General features: G+C 38.8%; 1 protein-coding gene across 1 annotated transcript; it reads right to left on the bottom strand.

The window, feature by feature from the left end:
- Positions 1-5,233: 5,233 nt before the first annotated feature.
- Positions 5,234-16,327, bottom strand: si:ch211-216l23.2 (nuclear receptor coactivator 5). The gene is made up of 9 exons (XM_010752018.3): positions 16,077-16,327; positions 15,779-15,865; positions 13,585-13,658; positions 13,345-13,468; positions 9,198-9,397; positions 7,266-7,544; positions 6,992-7,156; positions 6,623-6,868; positions 5,234-6,362 (listed from the first exon to the last, which is right to left on the bottom strand). Exons 1-9 carry the CDS (start codon positions 16,136-16,138, stop codon positions 6,325-6,327), a joined length of 1,275 nt encoding a protein of 424 aa, XP_010750320.3. The 5' UTR covers positions 16,139-16,327; the 3' UTR covers positions 5,234-6,324.
- Positions 16,328-16,541: the final 214 nt, after the last annotated feature.

The following is a 16,541-nucleotide window of genomic DNA, read 5'->3' as shown; positions in this document are numbered from 1 at the left end:
ACCAGAATCCTCCATGTGACTTTAGTTAGTGATGCTAAACTGAATTACATTAGTAGTATTAGTATTAGTATAAGTATTAGTATTAGTATAAGTATTAGTATATGTATTAGTATTAGTATAAGTATTAGTATAAGTATTAGTATAAGTATTAGTATATGTATTAGTATTAGTATAAGTATTAGTATAAGTATTAGTATATGTATAAGTATTAGTATAAGTATTAGTATAAGTATTAGTATATGTATTAGTATTAGTATAAGTATTAGTATAAGTATTAGTATATGTATTAGTATTAGTATAAGTATTAGTATAAGTATTAGTATATGTATTAGTATTAGTATAAGTATTAGTATAAGTATTAGTATATGTATTAGTATTAGTATAAGTAGTAGTATAAGTATTAGTATTAGTATTAGTATTACATTAGTCTGAGAATCAGTGGTCTACAGTGAAGACAGTAAAACTGCCTGTAAAATTCTAGAACATGCCAAGGATAATGATGGCAATCTAAAACATTTATTTACGTGAGCATTAAAACAAGTAAAACATTTGGATGTTCCCTTCAAACACACACACACACATCACTGCGTGCTGGATTCGGTCATTTCTTTTTTTTTTGAAAACATTCCTGTAGCAGCAAAAAAAAATGCTCCAGCGAGACGCTTGATGCATAAATTTAAGACACTTGAACACCAACAGTACGCCGCCGTTGTTCTACCCACAAACAAGTCTCTCTCACGCACGCACAGTGTCCAATCAGAGTGTGTGTAGGCTGGTGTAATGAGGTGAAGACAGTTGTCCATTACTTCCTGAGTTGATGGGTTCCTCGCAGCAGCGCGTCCACAGCTGGAGGAGAGGCGGAGGAGGAGGCACCAACAAGGAGAGAATGCCAGACACATGCAGGCATCTCACCCTCTGTGTGTTCGACTGCCACTCTTAATATCAATAATAATAATAAACTTTATACAGCAGTTTTCAAAGAAGTTATTAATTGCTTTTATATGGTAAAGCACATTAAAACCGTTAAAATGTAAACTTGGACAGTAATGTACTGGAAGAACGCTTCCTGTAATAGATACTTAAAGGAAGTCTTGTTATGAATTCAAACAGAATTCAAACTTACAGAGAGATAAAAGTCTGTTTCTCTTTAAAATCATCTAAAAAATCTTTACAGGCAAGTCTAAAGGATGCAAAAGTTCTGCGGATTTGTCAACTTTATTGTTTTTTAGTTTGTTTATTTAAAAGATTATTTTAAAAAGGTGTCTAGAAAATACTTGGAAACTCAGAAAGGACGCCGGTGAACCAAAATATAATACCGTAACAATTATTCCTATGGGAGCTTGTGAAAGTATTTGACAAGACAGGTCTCCAACAGTTATTTAGAAATGAATCTTGTAGTGTTTTTAAAAGAACACTGTTCAAACAGGAAGTGTGTCCTGTGTGATCTCACAGGCTGAAAATGAAATGCACGTTTAATATCAAGACATTAAAATGTCCTGATTTGTTTTTTTACGTCGGGTGAATGCAGACTGAAGTTCCTGTTCACAGATGAAGCGTTTCACTTAGAACACCAGAGGCCGTTTTATGTGTGCTTGTGTTTCCGTCATGTGTAAAGAGCAGGGCTGTGTTCATATTTCTGTTCTGCATTCTTTGACATGTACAGTGTATAACATGCCTTATTATGTTTAATGCTTTTGTTTGTTATGTTTGCGGTGTGTTCTAAGTGTATGCAGGCTGGGGACCTTTGATGCATGACACTAAAAAAAACACAATTATAATTATAATTACATAAAGTAGATTCATGACTCTCTCTCACACACGTACAGGACATGGATACGTGGCTTTTTGTGGTCTGACGTGGAGCCCAGCCACACTATTTGCATCTACAATTATAGAGTGTATTTTACATGCGTGCAGTCCCCTTCATGTTACTCATCAAAGACTAACATGCAAAACAAAGTAAGCCATTTGTTTTTCCCTGTAGAATTCATAAACCAGTTTCATAGCACACAAAATAAGATCAATGATGTCACAGTTCAAAACACAGAACCTAAGTGCACAACTCTGGAGGCAACAGTTCAGGTAAAGAGTCTTTACTGGTGAAATCTGAGCCAGATATTTAAAAAATCAGGATAAAAAAAACAGGCAGGAATATAGCTGATGGCACATATCTGGCAAAATGAATGAAAGAAACTAAGATCCTGACAAATAAACCTTGTAGATCATTAAATTCAGATTTACTTCATATATTTAAAGAATTAGATTTTCTATGAACTTAAAATAAAACTGTGTTAACTAAGCACTGTATTTCTAAAACTTTTTTAGAAAGTGTGATCTTGTTCACTACAGTCAGGTCTTGGGAAGCGAGTCTTATTAGGAGCAACAAGTACGGTGAGACTAAAAAACACAACGTGACAGGCTGGACTTGGGACACCCAGACTTTTTTATTTCTACATGTCAGCTGATGAAGGTCTATCCTTAAAAAAAGAGCAGGTGTATGTCGCCATCTAGGGTTCAAAATATGGAACTTCGCTTTGTTTCCTTTGTTTCTATCCAGTTTCAATAAAGTTACAGTGTTACAGTGATCTAGGAAAATGCCAAAGTTGATATATCAGCTGTTTCTGGTTCAACAAAAAGGATGTTGCTCTCTGTCTCTGCAGGAATTCTTTCCACAGAAACACAATCTGAGCCTGCCAGTTACAAAACCAAGCACTTTGAATGGACTTACTTTTGTCCCCAGTGATTATGCTGCTCTGTGAAATAAATCTATTTCAACCAAACCAGCGTTGGTGATTGCTGTAACAGTGTAAAGTCCAACAAAGACAGTCAGATCAAATTACTGCTTTCTGTCAATGGAGTCCGGTGGGTCACAGCACACATTTGTTTCAGTCTATCAAGAATGTACATAAAACATGATGTGCTGACAATCTAATATCATCATATACTGTATAATTATCCAATATTTTCAGTAGAATTCGTACTTTTGATACTTTAAATACATTTTGGTGATAATACTTCTGTACTTACTCTCTTGGCTCAATCGTCAAGTCTCCGATTCTCGTTTGGTCGAACCTGTTAAAGACAGGAGGTCTTCATTATTCTTATTTCTTCATGAAGATTGATGGCCTCGTGTAAATTTTGAGAAATCTCACCCTGAGCAGAAGTCTACTTAGCTGGAATAAGTATATATAATAACACCTGTGTGGGCCTTTAAGTTAAATGTTCCCCACAAAGGTGTTCTCAATTATTATCTTTCCTCTTCTTTGAAATGTGTGGGTGTGTGGTGGATAGGAAATCCCTTCTCTTTCCTGTTAGTGTGGAACAATATACACTTTGTCATCCTAAAGTTTAGTTCCTTCACATAGTTCCTCGTAATGCTTCAACAAACTGTGTCAACATAGAGCAAAAGATAAATGAAAACCCTGTGACCTCTCAATATCTTGAGAATTTTCCACAGATGCTACTCATCTTCCATCTACCAGATGCTCTCTGACTTTACAACCTTTTCAGTCAAGTTTTGAGTTATTAAATCAAGTTCGTGGTTTTAGTATAAGTTGCTTTCTGAGCTGCTGTAGATATTACAGTAAATGAAATCTACTGACATTACAGTAGAAGGATGTCAGGACATTTGTTTACAATCTCCCAAGTCCAAACTTACTCTAATTTTACTCAATGGATTAAATGCAGTATACATGAGGGAGTTTGTTTCATTGACTTTGGGAGTGCCCAGCTATAGATGAGTATTTGGAAGAGGTTAACGACTTTCCACACTTCCTCTTTTCTATAAACTCTGTATGCTCAGATGTGCCCAATAAACTGTAAACTTGATAACACAAATAGGAAGATGGTTGAAGAAGATTGCTGTCATGGAAGTATGTTGATCAACCAAGCAGGGTTGGGTTGAATGATACTGTTGTTTCTCTTTCCTGAGTTGATGGTTCTTGCTATGATATGAATTACTACAGTGATTGAATAGGACACTACCTCTGAATAACACAAATCATTAAGAACTAATCAGGTAACTGAAAACCATTCCAGGTGATGATTCATGAAGTTGATTAACAGAATGCCAAGAAGTGTATCAAGCTATCAAAAATATAAAATATAAAACATTTTGCTTTATTTACACTTTTTATCACATATTACTAATGAGGCTAATTAGCGTCTTATTTCATCATATTTGATGTCTTCAGGTTTAATCGACAATGTAGAAAGTGATAAAAGTATCAACTCCTGCACTCGTTTTGCTTTCTTACAAATGACTCCTTTCTGGTTTGTAATCTATAATCCGGTATTCTTCAATGGTTCAACAAAATGCATAAAGAAACATCTTTTTTTTTTTTTTAAAAGACATGTTCATTTAGACGATTCTTCACAACCAAAAGTAACAAACGCACGTACACATAGCACAAGCTGTGGACTGCTGTTGATTTACAGAGAGTGGGAGACACGACTTCATAAATGGATCTGCTGCCTTATCTGAACTCCAAATGAATATCAACAACCAAACCCAGAATATTCCACATTTTCTAGCAGTGAGTCAAAAGTTAGAAAAAAAAAATCATCAGCACACAGGCAGAAAAATTACAGTACAAAGTTAGTATGTTTCCCTGAATCACAAAAAGCAAGAGTACGGACGTGTTGTAGTGGAACTTCTGTAGCGGATAAAAGCCAAAAATATTTGTTCGCTTGGATTTTGCATAATCTGGTGACAAAGAATAACGAGGCTCATTACTTTAGGTTGTCTTAGCAAACACGTGAAGCTGCCTTGTGTGCTTTAATGAAATGCACAATTTTTATTCTTGATGTCGACACAAAACCTGCGCAAAACGTCCAGTTTGTCTTTTTGGGAGGGGGGTGGGGACAAATATCAATACTCCCTTGAACAGTGCATGTTTACAAAGACAACACAAAAATTGTGAGGAGCGTTTTGCTGCAAAAGAAAAAAAACTGTACATGCAACTTTAGAATGAAATGACACAAACTACTTTAGGCTGACCACTCGTGTCAGATTAGATATAAATAAAATACAATTTGAGCCAGAAATACAACTTGTATAAACAAACTTTTCAAGGAGATCCTTGAAAACTCCTTGTGAAATCTTGAGCACCATCTTGAAACACTGTATAATAGCAGTTATATTTATTATAAACAGAAAAATAAAAAGTCCTATTACCATCAGCTGACAAACAATATTGACCAATCAGTGATAATTGGTGACCAGGATTTTTTTTGTGTGTGCATTCAGTTAGGTAGATCAGACGAGTCCAAGATGTATCCAGTTTGTCACTGTAACCTACACCAATGTGATAGAAGGTACTTAAAGGTCCAGTGTGTAGGACTTAATGGCATGTAGTACTGAAGATTGCACCCAACTGAATACCCCTTGCCTCGGTCTCCCCTTCCAAGTGCATAATAGAAACTATGGTTGCTATGAAATTTGTATAAAAACGCATAAGAGGACTTGCTCCTTTTGTAGATTTCTTTTATGACATTTGCTGCCAATAGATGCCCCTAAATATAACACACTGGGACTTTAAGTACAGCTGCAACAATGTGTTCAGTGTTGATGAATCAATTGATAATTTTCTCAAGTAATCATTTAGTTCTTCGGTCCATGTTAATTCCTATTTTCTCTAAACACAAGGTGATGTCCTCAAATGTCTTGCTTTGTCCACAACCTAAAGATATTCAGTTTATTGTCACAGAGGACTAAAGAAACATGGACATTTTTTCTTAAAAAGACAGAAAGATCATCAAAATTGTTGCCAACCGCGATTAATCGACTCATCGTTTCAGCTCTCCTTTTAAAATGGTCATCAGAATACTCCATGCCATCCTTCATCGATCCATCCAAATAAAGATGGTAATACCACCTGTTTTTTTAACTGAATGTAGTTTACTACTTTTTAGTCTTTTTTTTCTTGTCTTTATTTAGTTTTTTTTTAGTTTTTTTTTTTTTTAGAAAAGGCAGAACAGGTCCAGGCCCAGGACTCTTCTGAAAACCTCAAAACACTGCTGGCACTTCACGCCAAATCAGGCGACGTGGCAAAAAAAAAAACACCATTCCTCCCGTTCATCTGAATGTGGGTATGTCCGTAACAGCGTGGCGATGGAGAAAAGGCGCTCAAGCGAGATAAAGAGTTAATGAAGAGTAGGAGTGGTGGTGGTGGCGGCGAGAAAGCCAGTGAATCAAAAGGAATAAAATATTATTTTACGATTGTGTCACAGCGATCATACACTCACACCACCGAATAACGAATCGCCTGATTTCGTGTGAATACAGTGTGTGAGAGAGAGAGAGGTGTGTGTCTCTGCCAATTCTTAGTGTCGAGGGCCGCTCGGTCGTTGAAGAGGGGGACCTGATCAGATGGAAACACAAGAAAAAAAACATTATATAATAATAAAATAATAATAATAATAATAATAATAATATTAATAATAACAACAACCTGACATAAATCTGTATTTATATATTTATTTTTATATTTTTTATATATATATATATATATTATATATATATCTATATATATATATATATTATATATATATATACTGTGTATATATGTATATATATATATCTTCTGTATTTCAAGGCGAAGGTATGGGGGAAACACCTCACCTGGAGAAGAGAGAAGTGGTGGACGGGAACTCTTTAGAGACGGTGGGACTCCTCTATTCCCGTGGGGGCCTCGGGGGCCTGGGTGAAATTGAGGAGCGTGGTGAAGAAGGGGCCCACGAGCCATAGGTGGGCCACCGTAGGGCATGTGTGAAGGCATGGGGCCCCGTAAAGCTGGAGTCCCTAACGATGGACCAGGAGGTCGGTGCAAAGACAGTAGCGGAGGAGGTTTGGTTTTTGGGTAAGAACCTTTAAAAAAGGAGAGACGGAGGACGCGTACGTAAGACTGGGTACCTTGTTCTTACACACTTAAACCTTCCAGAAATTAAAAACACCCAGTTATTAGATACATGCTCAACTTTGCAGTCTAACCTGGTGGAGGCAAGAGAGGAGTGGGTGGAGGTGGGTTGTGGTCCATCATGGGCGCCCCTCCAGCAGACTGGGGTTGAGGAGGCCCGGGTGGAGTAGGGAGTAGAGGAGGTGGTTTCCCCAGTCCTGGAGGTAACATGTTACCCCTTTCCCCTTCAGTGTTGGAGACTGGAGAGGAAGAACAAAAGAAAAAATGGTAAAGAATCCCAACAGACAGGAAAGATGTGAACCAAAGAGAAGGAGAGAACACAGCACCACAGTTCAATCAGACCCCCACCTTGTAAGTGCTCCTGCCGGGACCGGACGTACTCTGAGATAGTTTCCAGCTCTTCGGGGTAGAGGTGCACTCCCTCAGCTAACAGCATGAGTAGCGGACGGGTTTCAGAGGGAACCGTGTGGCGCTCGATCTTTTCTCGGTCTAGATAGTCATCCAGCAGCTGTGACGCCTGCGCTGCGATATCTGCGGGGTCCCTCGGCGGGCGCTCTTTGACGAGTCCGCGACCGTACTCGGCCGCAACAAAGTCCATAGCTTGGTCTTTGGGCATGTTGCGATGTACTGGTGGGGAAATGGGAATGTTAATAGTGAGGTGTCAGGATACTGAAGGGGAAGAAAAGAAGTGAAACAAGAGACAACAAAAGCTGCAGTATAATCAATGGGGTTCTTAGAGGTCACTCAGGTCTCAGGTCGAACTGAAATTGATTTTCTTTAATGTGATGTTGGGGGTCAGCAAATTCAGCTGATAAATTGGTACTTTGGTCGGTAGCACTTTTGAATAGGTACGTTTTAAATGTGTGTTGAGGTTTGTTGGGTGTGGAAAGGTGTGCATTTATTTATTTGTGTAATCGATTAATTTATTATATATGCTTTAAGGACATATATTAAATTTTGCTGGTGTAGTCCAGACTAAAAATGTATAATCATCTTATTACATCCCTTTGCACATCTGTGATTTTATATAATGCATATTGGCAATTTGTATTGTGCAGATTTGAAATTGAAATCAGTTTTTATCTAAATCACAGGTTTCTTAATGACATGCACACTCTGATGTGCGTTTTCAAACAATGAAATCATTTTAAGTATAAATATAGAAATAGCTGTAGTTGTGAAAACCGTCTATATTATGTTTGGTGAACTTTTGATTATGTGTGCAGATTAGGGTTTATATATTGACAATCTCATTGTCACACGTTACATTGTACACAATGTAAACACATATTGAGTCAGCTTAAACAAAAAGCTAGGCTTTACTACAACTTGGGATTTACTTTCATAGCTTTGGCCATCAGTTCCATTGATCATATTGATATCCTAATGACCATAGCAATTGCTGAGGCGCCAGAAGACGCGACTGACTGTCAAAAACACCTCCAATGGAGAAACAAGAATGCACAGTCAGAGCCGGCATAGTATTTTCGAGATTAGCGGACATCAACAGCCCCTTGTCTGGCCACTTGTGATTTTTGGCAATGGAGCTGCATCTCAGCAATTACTTTGGTGATTACCAATAGTTTGGCTTCTGAGAAATTATTTTATCTTTTATGTTTAATGTTTAATTAAGATGGATATCACTCTCATGTCCCAAAGAGACATTTCTTGTCAAGCACCCTCATCGTGAGGACAAGATAATAGCTCCACAACTTGGCGGTTTTACAGTTTGTTCTTGGCCATTCAGAGGCACCTTGTACAGATTAAATAGTCAAAATATAATGTAGTATAATGTAGTAACTAGTGAGCTTTAAAAAAAAGGAGTTGGTAGCTTCATATTCAGACTTGCGAGAGAAGTATCCATCTTCTCACCAAACTCTTGGCAAGAAAACCAAAACGTGGAACTATCCCTTTTATATGCCTACTTTGGTATTTTGGGCTTAATTCAGTTAGTTAAATATGTAATGTTATGTTGTGTGTACCAGAGTGCCATTGATGTTTATAATAAATGAATATTGTGTGTAGATTTGATGGACTTTATGGACTTTTTATAGTGTATATAAAGATGTTTCGACTCAAAGACCATGTGAGTGCAGAACTGTAGCTTACACACCATAAATGTTGGTGTTTTAATGGGAATATTTATTTTTCATATATTCTTTTCAGCTATGTTGGTATAATAAAAACATAAATTGCGTCACACCATTTATTGAGAAGGGATGGAGGGTTGTAACTGAGGCGGTTTGTCTAGGCTTGAAGGAATGAGGGGTAGGGACTTACTTTTGAGGGATTCTGAGAATATGATAACAGTGCAGGAGGACAGAGCTACATTTGTCTGCTCCACCAGAATACATAACGAGGAGCCGTCTGCTCGGACATCCTGCAGGGCCCGGGTCAGGCCCGATTCCGCCTGAAGGTAGAGCATTTCCACTGACAGGCCACGCTCCTGCAAACACTGGCTTAGCGATTTGGGGTAATCCCTTTGAGAGGAAGAGAAACACCTTGTTAAGTTGACATATCTATATTAAGTGACTCAGCTGCCATATACAGTACCAGACAAAAATTTGGACAAACCTTCTCATTAAACTGTTTTTCTCTGTTTTTATTACTTTATATATTAGATACACTGAAGACATCAAAACACTGAAGTGGTAAGCAAATGTGTCAGTCTCTCAGTCAGTTTCATGAGGTTGTCACCTGGAATGGTTTTCATGAGGCCTTTACGGATGGTTGAAAGGATTGCTTGGGCCATAAAACACAAGGGATGGACATTAGATCAGTGGTAATCTGTAGCCTTTGGTTTGAACTACTGTGTCTTTGTGAGATGCAGAGAAGGTGGATGGTTGGTAGCTGCATGTGTGGTTCCCATCGTGAAGTACAGAAGAGTTGTGATGGTCTGGGCATGCTTTGCCGATGACACTGATGCCAATTTCTAAAAATTCAAGGCACACCTGACCACCATGGCTACCACAGAATTCTGCAGCAACATGCCATCGCATCTGGTTTGCGCTTAGTGGGACCATTATTGGTTTCTGAACATGGCAATGACCCAAACACCTAAAGGTTATGTAAGGCCTACTTGACCACAAAGCTGAGTGAATGCTACATCAGATGGCTTGGCCTCCACAATCACCTGACCTAAATCCCAATGGAGATGGTTTGGGATGTGTTGGGCCCAACAGTGATGGAAAAAGCTGCCTACAAGTCAAGAGTGTTGGAAAACCATTTCAGGAGACTGCATCATGAAGCTGACTGAGAGAATGCCAAGAGTGTGCAAAGCTGTCAAAGTATAAAACTTATTTTGCCTTGTTTACACCTTTTGTCTACCACATAATTCCAAATGTGTTGTCTCATAGTTTTGATGTCTTCTGTTAAAATCTACAATATAGAAAGTAGCAAAAATAAAGAAAAACCTGCGAATGAGAAGATCTGTCAAAACTTTTGACCAGCACTGTCGATAGACCTAAATTATATCTCTAAGAGGAACAGAGGGTTATTTCTTGGTTTATAGTACAAAAATGTAACCGTAAGTCATCATTCCGTTTGTGTGGTGAATTGCATGTGTGTATGGCTCTTTAATTAGGCAGGACCACGTGTAGCATTAACATTACATAGAGCTTGGCATGGCAGTAACATTAGTTTTAGATCACCCATAGATGTATGTAGTGTTGTAGTAGTATGTGTTTAGGAAATACATTATACACTTGATCATATGGAAGAATTAAATGTTTTTTATTGAGTGTAGTTTAAAATCTGCAAAGAAGAATTTAGGAGAAAGAGACCTCTCTGTTGAATGGTTGTGTTTGGCATAGTGTGGGTGAATGTTTGGAGACACATCGCAACTTTCTATTTCTACATTATTGGTGATTGTCACGTTTTCATGTTAGGCTTATTCTGAGATTTATACTACAAATACTACAAATTCTGGTAAGTGTAGGTGGTCGTCCACCAACTTAGCAGCAATTTTAGAAAATTGGGGCACTGAAAAAGAAAACATATGGCTAAATATACAGCATCTGTTTGCCACTAGCAACAGTGTGCCTGTAAGCAGACGTAGTTGTAAGTAACAGTCATACTTCAGCTAAAATATGCGTGTTTGGAATGTATAAACAGGAAGAATGTCACAAGGAATATGATTTATGTTGCGGGAGTGGTTTGATAAGTTTCTATGGACAGTGCGATGCTTTGTTTCCCCGCAGTGAAACTGAGCCACCATTGGAATTCATTGTTAATGCAACACGTCCAAGCTGACTACAGCTGCCAGAGCCCTATTTCAAACCTACACTAGTGTTCCAATGAAACCAATACCAGTACCATGCAAGCTTACTGCATAGAAGTTACACAATATTGACGTCTGTGCTACTGTCTGTAACAATAAGTGAGGTCCAAACAAGAAATGAAACATTTACGATATACTTACACCTATATAGTTAATCATCTACAGTTGTTACAGCCTGCTGATTACCAGGACTGTCACATTGTAGACGCTTCAGTATCATTTTTAGTGCAGTCAGTACTTCCTAGTTTGTCTGCTGGTTAGTTAGCTGCTAGAACTGTGTCACGCCAGCATAAACGCAGACACAGCTGCTATATCTGGCACCACTACAAAGTCACCGTTTTGTATGAGCGTCATGTGCATGAATTCGTTTTTGATGTGGCATTGTGCAGAGCGTGTAATGTTTTATGCACCTCTACTATATTACTTTGTACAAAACATGCAATAGTATTAACAAAACAGCTGATAGATCGATGTAATGGTGTTCATTTATGAGCTGGGTACAGCATCCGCTGCTGAACCATGAGCAAAGACAGAATATTTCTATTTATCGTGGAGCCTTTGATGAACTACAGCTGCTTTGAGAGAATGTGTGATCCTCATATTTATTTGATATGTACTGTACACTCAATAGAAATCATATGTAATGGCATTTAGATCAGATTGTATTAAACAGCTTTCAAGCTTTGTTGGAGACGTGTGTTGTTAGAGACACATCAGGTAGCCTGGACGTCGTATTCTCAATGTGTAGAAATAAAAATAAACATGATTTGCATGTATTCAAGCCTGAAGGTGTGATTAATGTTACAGATGTCTTTATTCATGAGAGGTGCTGACAGTACGCTCAACCAAAAGCTCTTAACGCTCTCGCTTTCTTCACGTGTGAGCATCAACATGTGTCTTTCTGTTGCAGTAAATTTGGATTTGGTGTTTGTGGAACTGCTTTTTTATCAATCACCTTTTGTCTAAAGCAGAATAAGGTCCTGGGAACAGCAGAAGCATCAGTATCAGTGTGTGTTCTGTGTAAGTGTAGACTCAAACTAGCTTTAGAGGAAATGACATGAAACTGATATGCTCCTGTCACAAGGAGACAAACACAGACCTGCATGATAGTGATCATAACTCACGCTCATTGGATAATCATTCAACACAACACGTTAAAAACATACTATCTGGTCTGCCTTAGGTATGTAGAGCTACAGCAGAGCAAGAAAACAAATGCTCACAGTATCATTTCTATGAGCCAGTGTGAGTGATCCTGTCAAATAAACATGCACACAATGTCAACAGCTGAAGCCAACAGATCCGAAACTGGGCCAGCTGTCAGCCAGCGATGTTAGATGAAAATACACCTTTATATACTGTACACATGTCTGCTGTTTAAAGACAAGCAGCGACAAAGACTGCCAGACTTTTCTGCACGTCTGTAAGTGACATTGTTGTTGCGTTTGTTCCAGCACGCTGCACTTGAACAATAACTACAAGGATAAAGAGCTAATCTCCAGCTTTAATTTGAGGGTCTTTGCATCCAGGTATTCTTCTTTACAAGTTTACTTCTGTAAACTTAGTGGACCAAACAGAAATGGACAGATCGTATTAAAAAAAAAGAAAAAAGGATCAGGCTGGTGATTCTGCATTTCTGTTCAACAACAATTTGCGTCAGTCCTCCTCGGATGCTGCAACAAGTAAAACGTGAACAAAGCTGTCAAACAAAGCAGACTCACAGGCAGCAGGGTAAACTAAGATGTGTGGGAGGAAAACTAACCTGCGTTATTGTTACGTGAAACATGATAACTGTACAATCTGTCTGAGACAAAGAAATCCTGTTTTCTGCACATGAGCATGCAAAATGTTTAATTACCCTTCGGTACAGGATGTTACGTGATATTGACGGATCACAATCGAAGGCCTGGTGTGTTGTTAAAAAAAAGGCAGAACAATGACACGAAATATCCCCCAGACAACAGCTCTCTAACTAAAACAAACTAACACGACACGATGACAACAAGTTGCTGACATAAACACCAAATATTCCTCCAGAAATGGACAAATAAATGACATCCATCAGTGACTGGCAGCTAAGTATAAACTGTCAACTCTGGCCGTTCCAGATTTCTACTTGTGCTTTGGATCGTTGTTATAAATACTCACAGGCACTGGCTGGTGACGGAGAGGACCACGCAGTCGGCCGGCTTCCTCTCCTCCTGCACCTGTCTGTAGAACTTCTGGTACAGGGCTTTACGTCTGTCTGCCGGAGTGCAGCCGTCTGATTTGGCTGGAGACGGTGAGGGAGTTAGGAAAGAATGAGAAGTGAAAAGATTTATGATTAATCTGCAATCAGCAGTAAGCATAAACACATACTGGGGCTTCGATATAAAGAAGAAGTCTCACCGTTGGGCTGATGCTTGTATCCCTCATACTTCACATTTCCGCTGTAGTTTTGTATTTGCTCGAGCTCTTCATAACTGGAAGAAAAGTGGTGAAACAGAAGCATCTTTTACTATTTACAATTTGATGACGGGAGCCTGCTGTCGTTCACTACGACCATACAGGTGACAGTGAAGTGTGCATGAGAAGTCCTGTTTACACCAAGCAGTTCAACATGTTACACATTTTTTGTGTTTGTTTTCATTACGCCTTGCTGAGCGATAGGAAAAGTCTGTATATTTTGTTATGACAGTCAACATGTGCCCTCACTTTGCAGGTGAGGAAGTTCACAAACAAAAACATTTTCTACAGACACCGAGAGGAGCAACTCCAAAGTGTTCGTACTTCAATGAGGAGCTTCTTCTTTTGCACTGACCTAGTTTGGGTATGAAAAGAAAACCACACCGTTCAGACAGCAGACTCAAACACTTCTAAACTTTTTTTATTACATACGAAGAAGAAGAAGCTTGAAACACAAGCGTCTGTCTGACACCGCTTCTCTAACAAACCTGTCTCCCTGATAAAGACCCCAAAAGCAAGTGTCTCTGGTAATAAATGAACAGTGGGTTACATTGTGTCAGTTAATAAAGAAGCTGCAGCTTCTCAAGGCGAGGAACAATCTTGTTTTTCCTTAGCTGCTGGAAAAGTGAAGGTAACACAAGCCCACCTACTTTTCAACCTGCAGCTCTGTTTATTAAGCCGACGAATGTGCGTTGCAATCTGCGCTTATCAGCCGTAAAATCGCTGAAGCGACACAACTGACACTTTTGTCAGTGTGGCGTGGCCGTGACGCTTCATTTAAGACATGAGGGTTCTTCAGGTTTCTTGTAGGGAGGACAACAAATAACCTCAAACACAGCACAGATGTCTACAGACGATTATGTCTTTATAATAACAGAGCGTTATTGAACTTGTGAGCATCAGTCTCTACAACTCCTCCCTCAAAATACCACACACCCCAAGTCAAGTCAGGTAACTATCGAACTGACTTGTTAAACTGCATACTGCACTTTACTTTACAAGCCATAATCCACTTTAACAAGCATACTGCACTTTAACAATCAGTGTTTTCTCTGCACAGTCTCAAAGACTAAATTCTTTATACGGTTTTAGATTTGCATATTGCATAGTTCACTGTTACTTATTTTTTTCCATTTATACCCTGCGGTTATTATTTATACCATGATCACTTACGTACTTTTGTAATATTATTTACATTATGCTCACTTTACAGTACAATACTCTTTATATATCATGCCACTTCCATCCTCAGTACTTGTCTGTTTTGAATGTTGATTGTTTTTCATGTTTATTGTGTAGGTTACAGATATTTCTGTCTTTATTTGATTCTACATCTGTAGTGTATATTACACTTTCTGCTGCTGTAACAAGTGAATTTCCTCGTTGTGGGATAAATAAAGTATAATCTAATCTAACTGTTATTTACACGTGTGTATATAGTGTTAAAATAGGATATCGTAACGCATTAGACAAGCCGCTTCACTGTCCATTTTTAAAACACGTCTTAAGACCCATTTTTATTCCTTGGCTTTTAACCCGGCATGAGACTCTGTTTCTGTTTTTGCTTTAATATTATTTTAACTTTAACTATTATTATTTTATTATTTTTGTTGTTGTTTTTTTAAGTTTATGTTCTACCTTAGTACTTGTTTTAGCACATTCTACTTTAGTACTTTTTGTAAATATGTACACTTGTGTTTTCCCTCCTTGACTATTTTTCGCTGCTGTAAACAAGTGAATTTCCCCGTTGTGGGATAAATAAAGTATTATCCAATCTAATCTAATCTAACATTGTTTTATCGTTTATTATTGTTTTTATATTGTTCTTTGTTTTATATGTCTATTTCATGTTCTACAGCACTTTGTGTCAGCTGCGGCTGTCTTTAAAGAGCTTTATAAATAAAGTTGAGTTTAAGTTTTTGTTTTCTTGCTATCTCACTTACAGTTTGTAACAAAAACTATTTCCCTGCTGGGATAAATAAAGTATTTCTGATTGTAAAATAATAAGTATTTTACACTACGTATCACATTTGGGGCAATTTAGGGTTCAGTATGTTGCCCAACATGCAGACTGGGGGAGCCGGGGATCGAACCGCCGACCCTCTGATCAGTGTCAGGGAGCTCCGGGGTCTGGTACCTGTCCAGCGCATCCTTCAGCTCCTCGGTCCGCTCCTCTCTGGAGGGGTAGGGCGCTGCTCTCCGAAACAAACGCAGCTGCTGAGCACTGCAACGACACAAGAAGGAGTTTGTCCGTTTAAACAACAACAACAACAACAACCACAACAACAACAACAACAACAACACGCAGCTCACGCCGCTGGCACGCTCACAGTGTGCGGGGGAGCAGGACGTTTTTTCGGGCACCGGTTTGTTTTCTGCCGTTAGCTCCCCCGCCTAGCGCCTTAGCCGCTAATGCTAAGCTACACTCGGCTTACCTCCCGTTCGGGTTCGCCGGAGGCCGCCGGGCCGCTGCGGACGATTTGGCCCAGGACGACATGTTCACCTCCACAGTACACCAATGTGAACGTTTTGTAAATCACAGAGACAGAGGAGAAATGCTCCTGGTGTGTTAGTCCACCAGCTCGACAACAACTCTGCTTACAGTGGAGGAGGAGGAGGAGAAGAGGGAGGAGGAGAAGGAGGAGGAGGAGTTCTTCTCCGGGCGGTGCTTACCGCCACCTGCTGGACGAGAGCGGTGGTGGTGAAATAAATCTGGAATAAAACCAGACTAGACTTTATAAAACCATCTGTGTTATAATCATTCATGATGTTTGTAGTTCCCCCATGTCCATCATTACTTTACAAATTTTATTTGTATTGGGGGGGAATTCATTTCATTATTATATTTGAAATATATATATACTCAGTGATGATGGTTTAATCGTTTTATATTGGTGTTT

This window comes from Larimichthys crocea, chromosome XXI, assembly GCF_000972845.2.
Source record: "Larimichthys crocea isolate SSNF chromosome XXI, L_crocea_2.0, whole genome shotgun sequence".
Lineage (NCBI taxonomy): Eukaryota > Metazoa > Chordata > Actinopteri > Sciaenidae > Larimichthys > Larimichthys crocea.
Note: the sequence above shows the minus strand (reverse complement) of the source record. Positions and strands in the feature narration are given on the sequence as shown.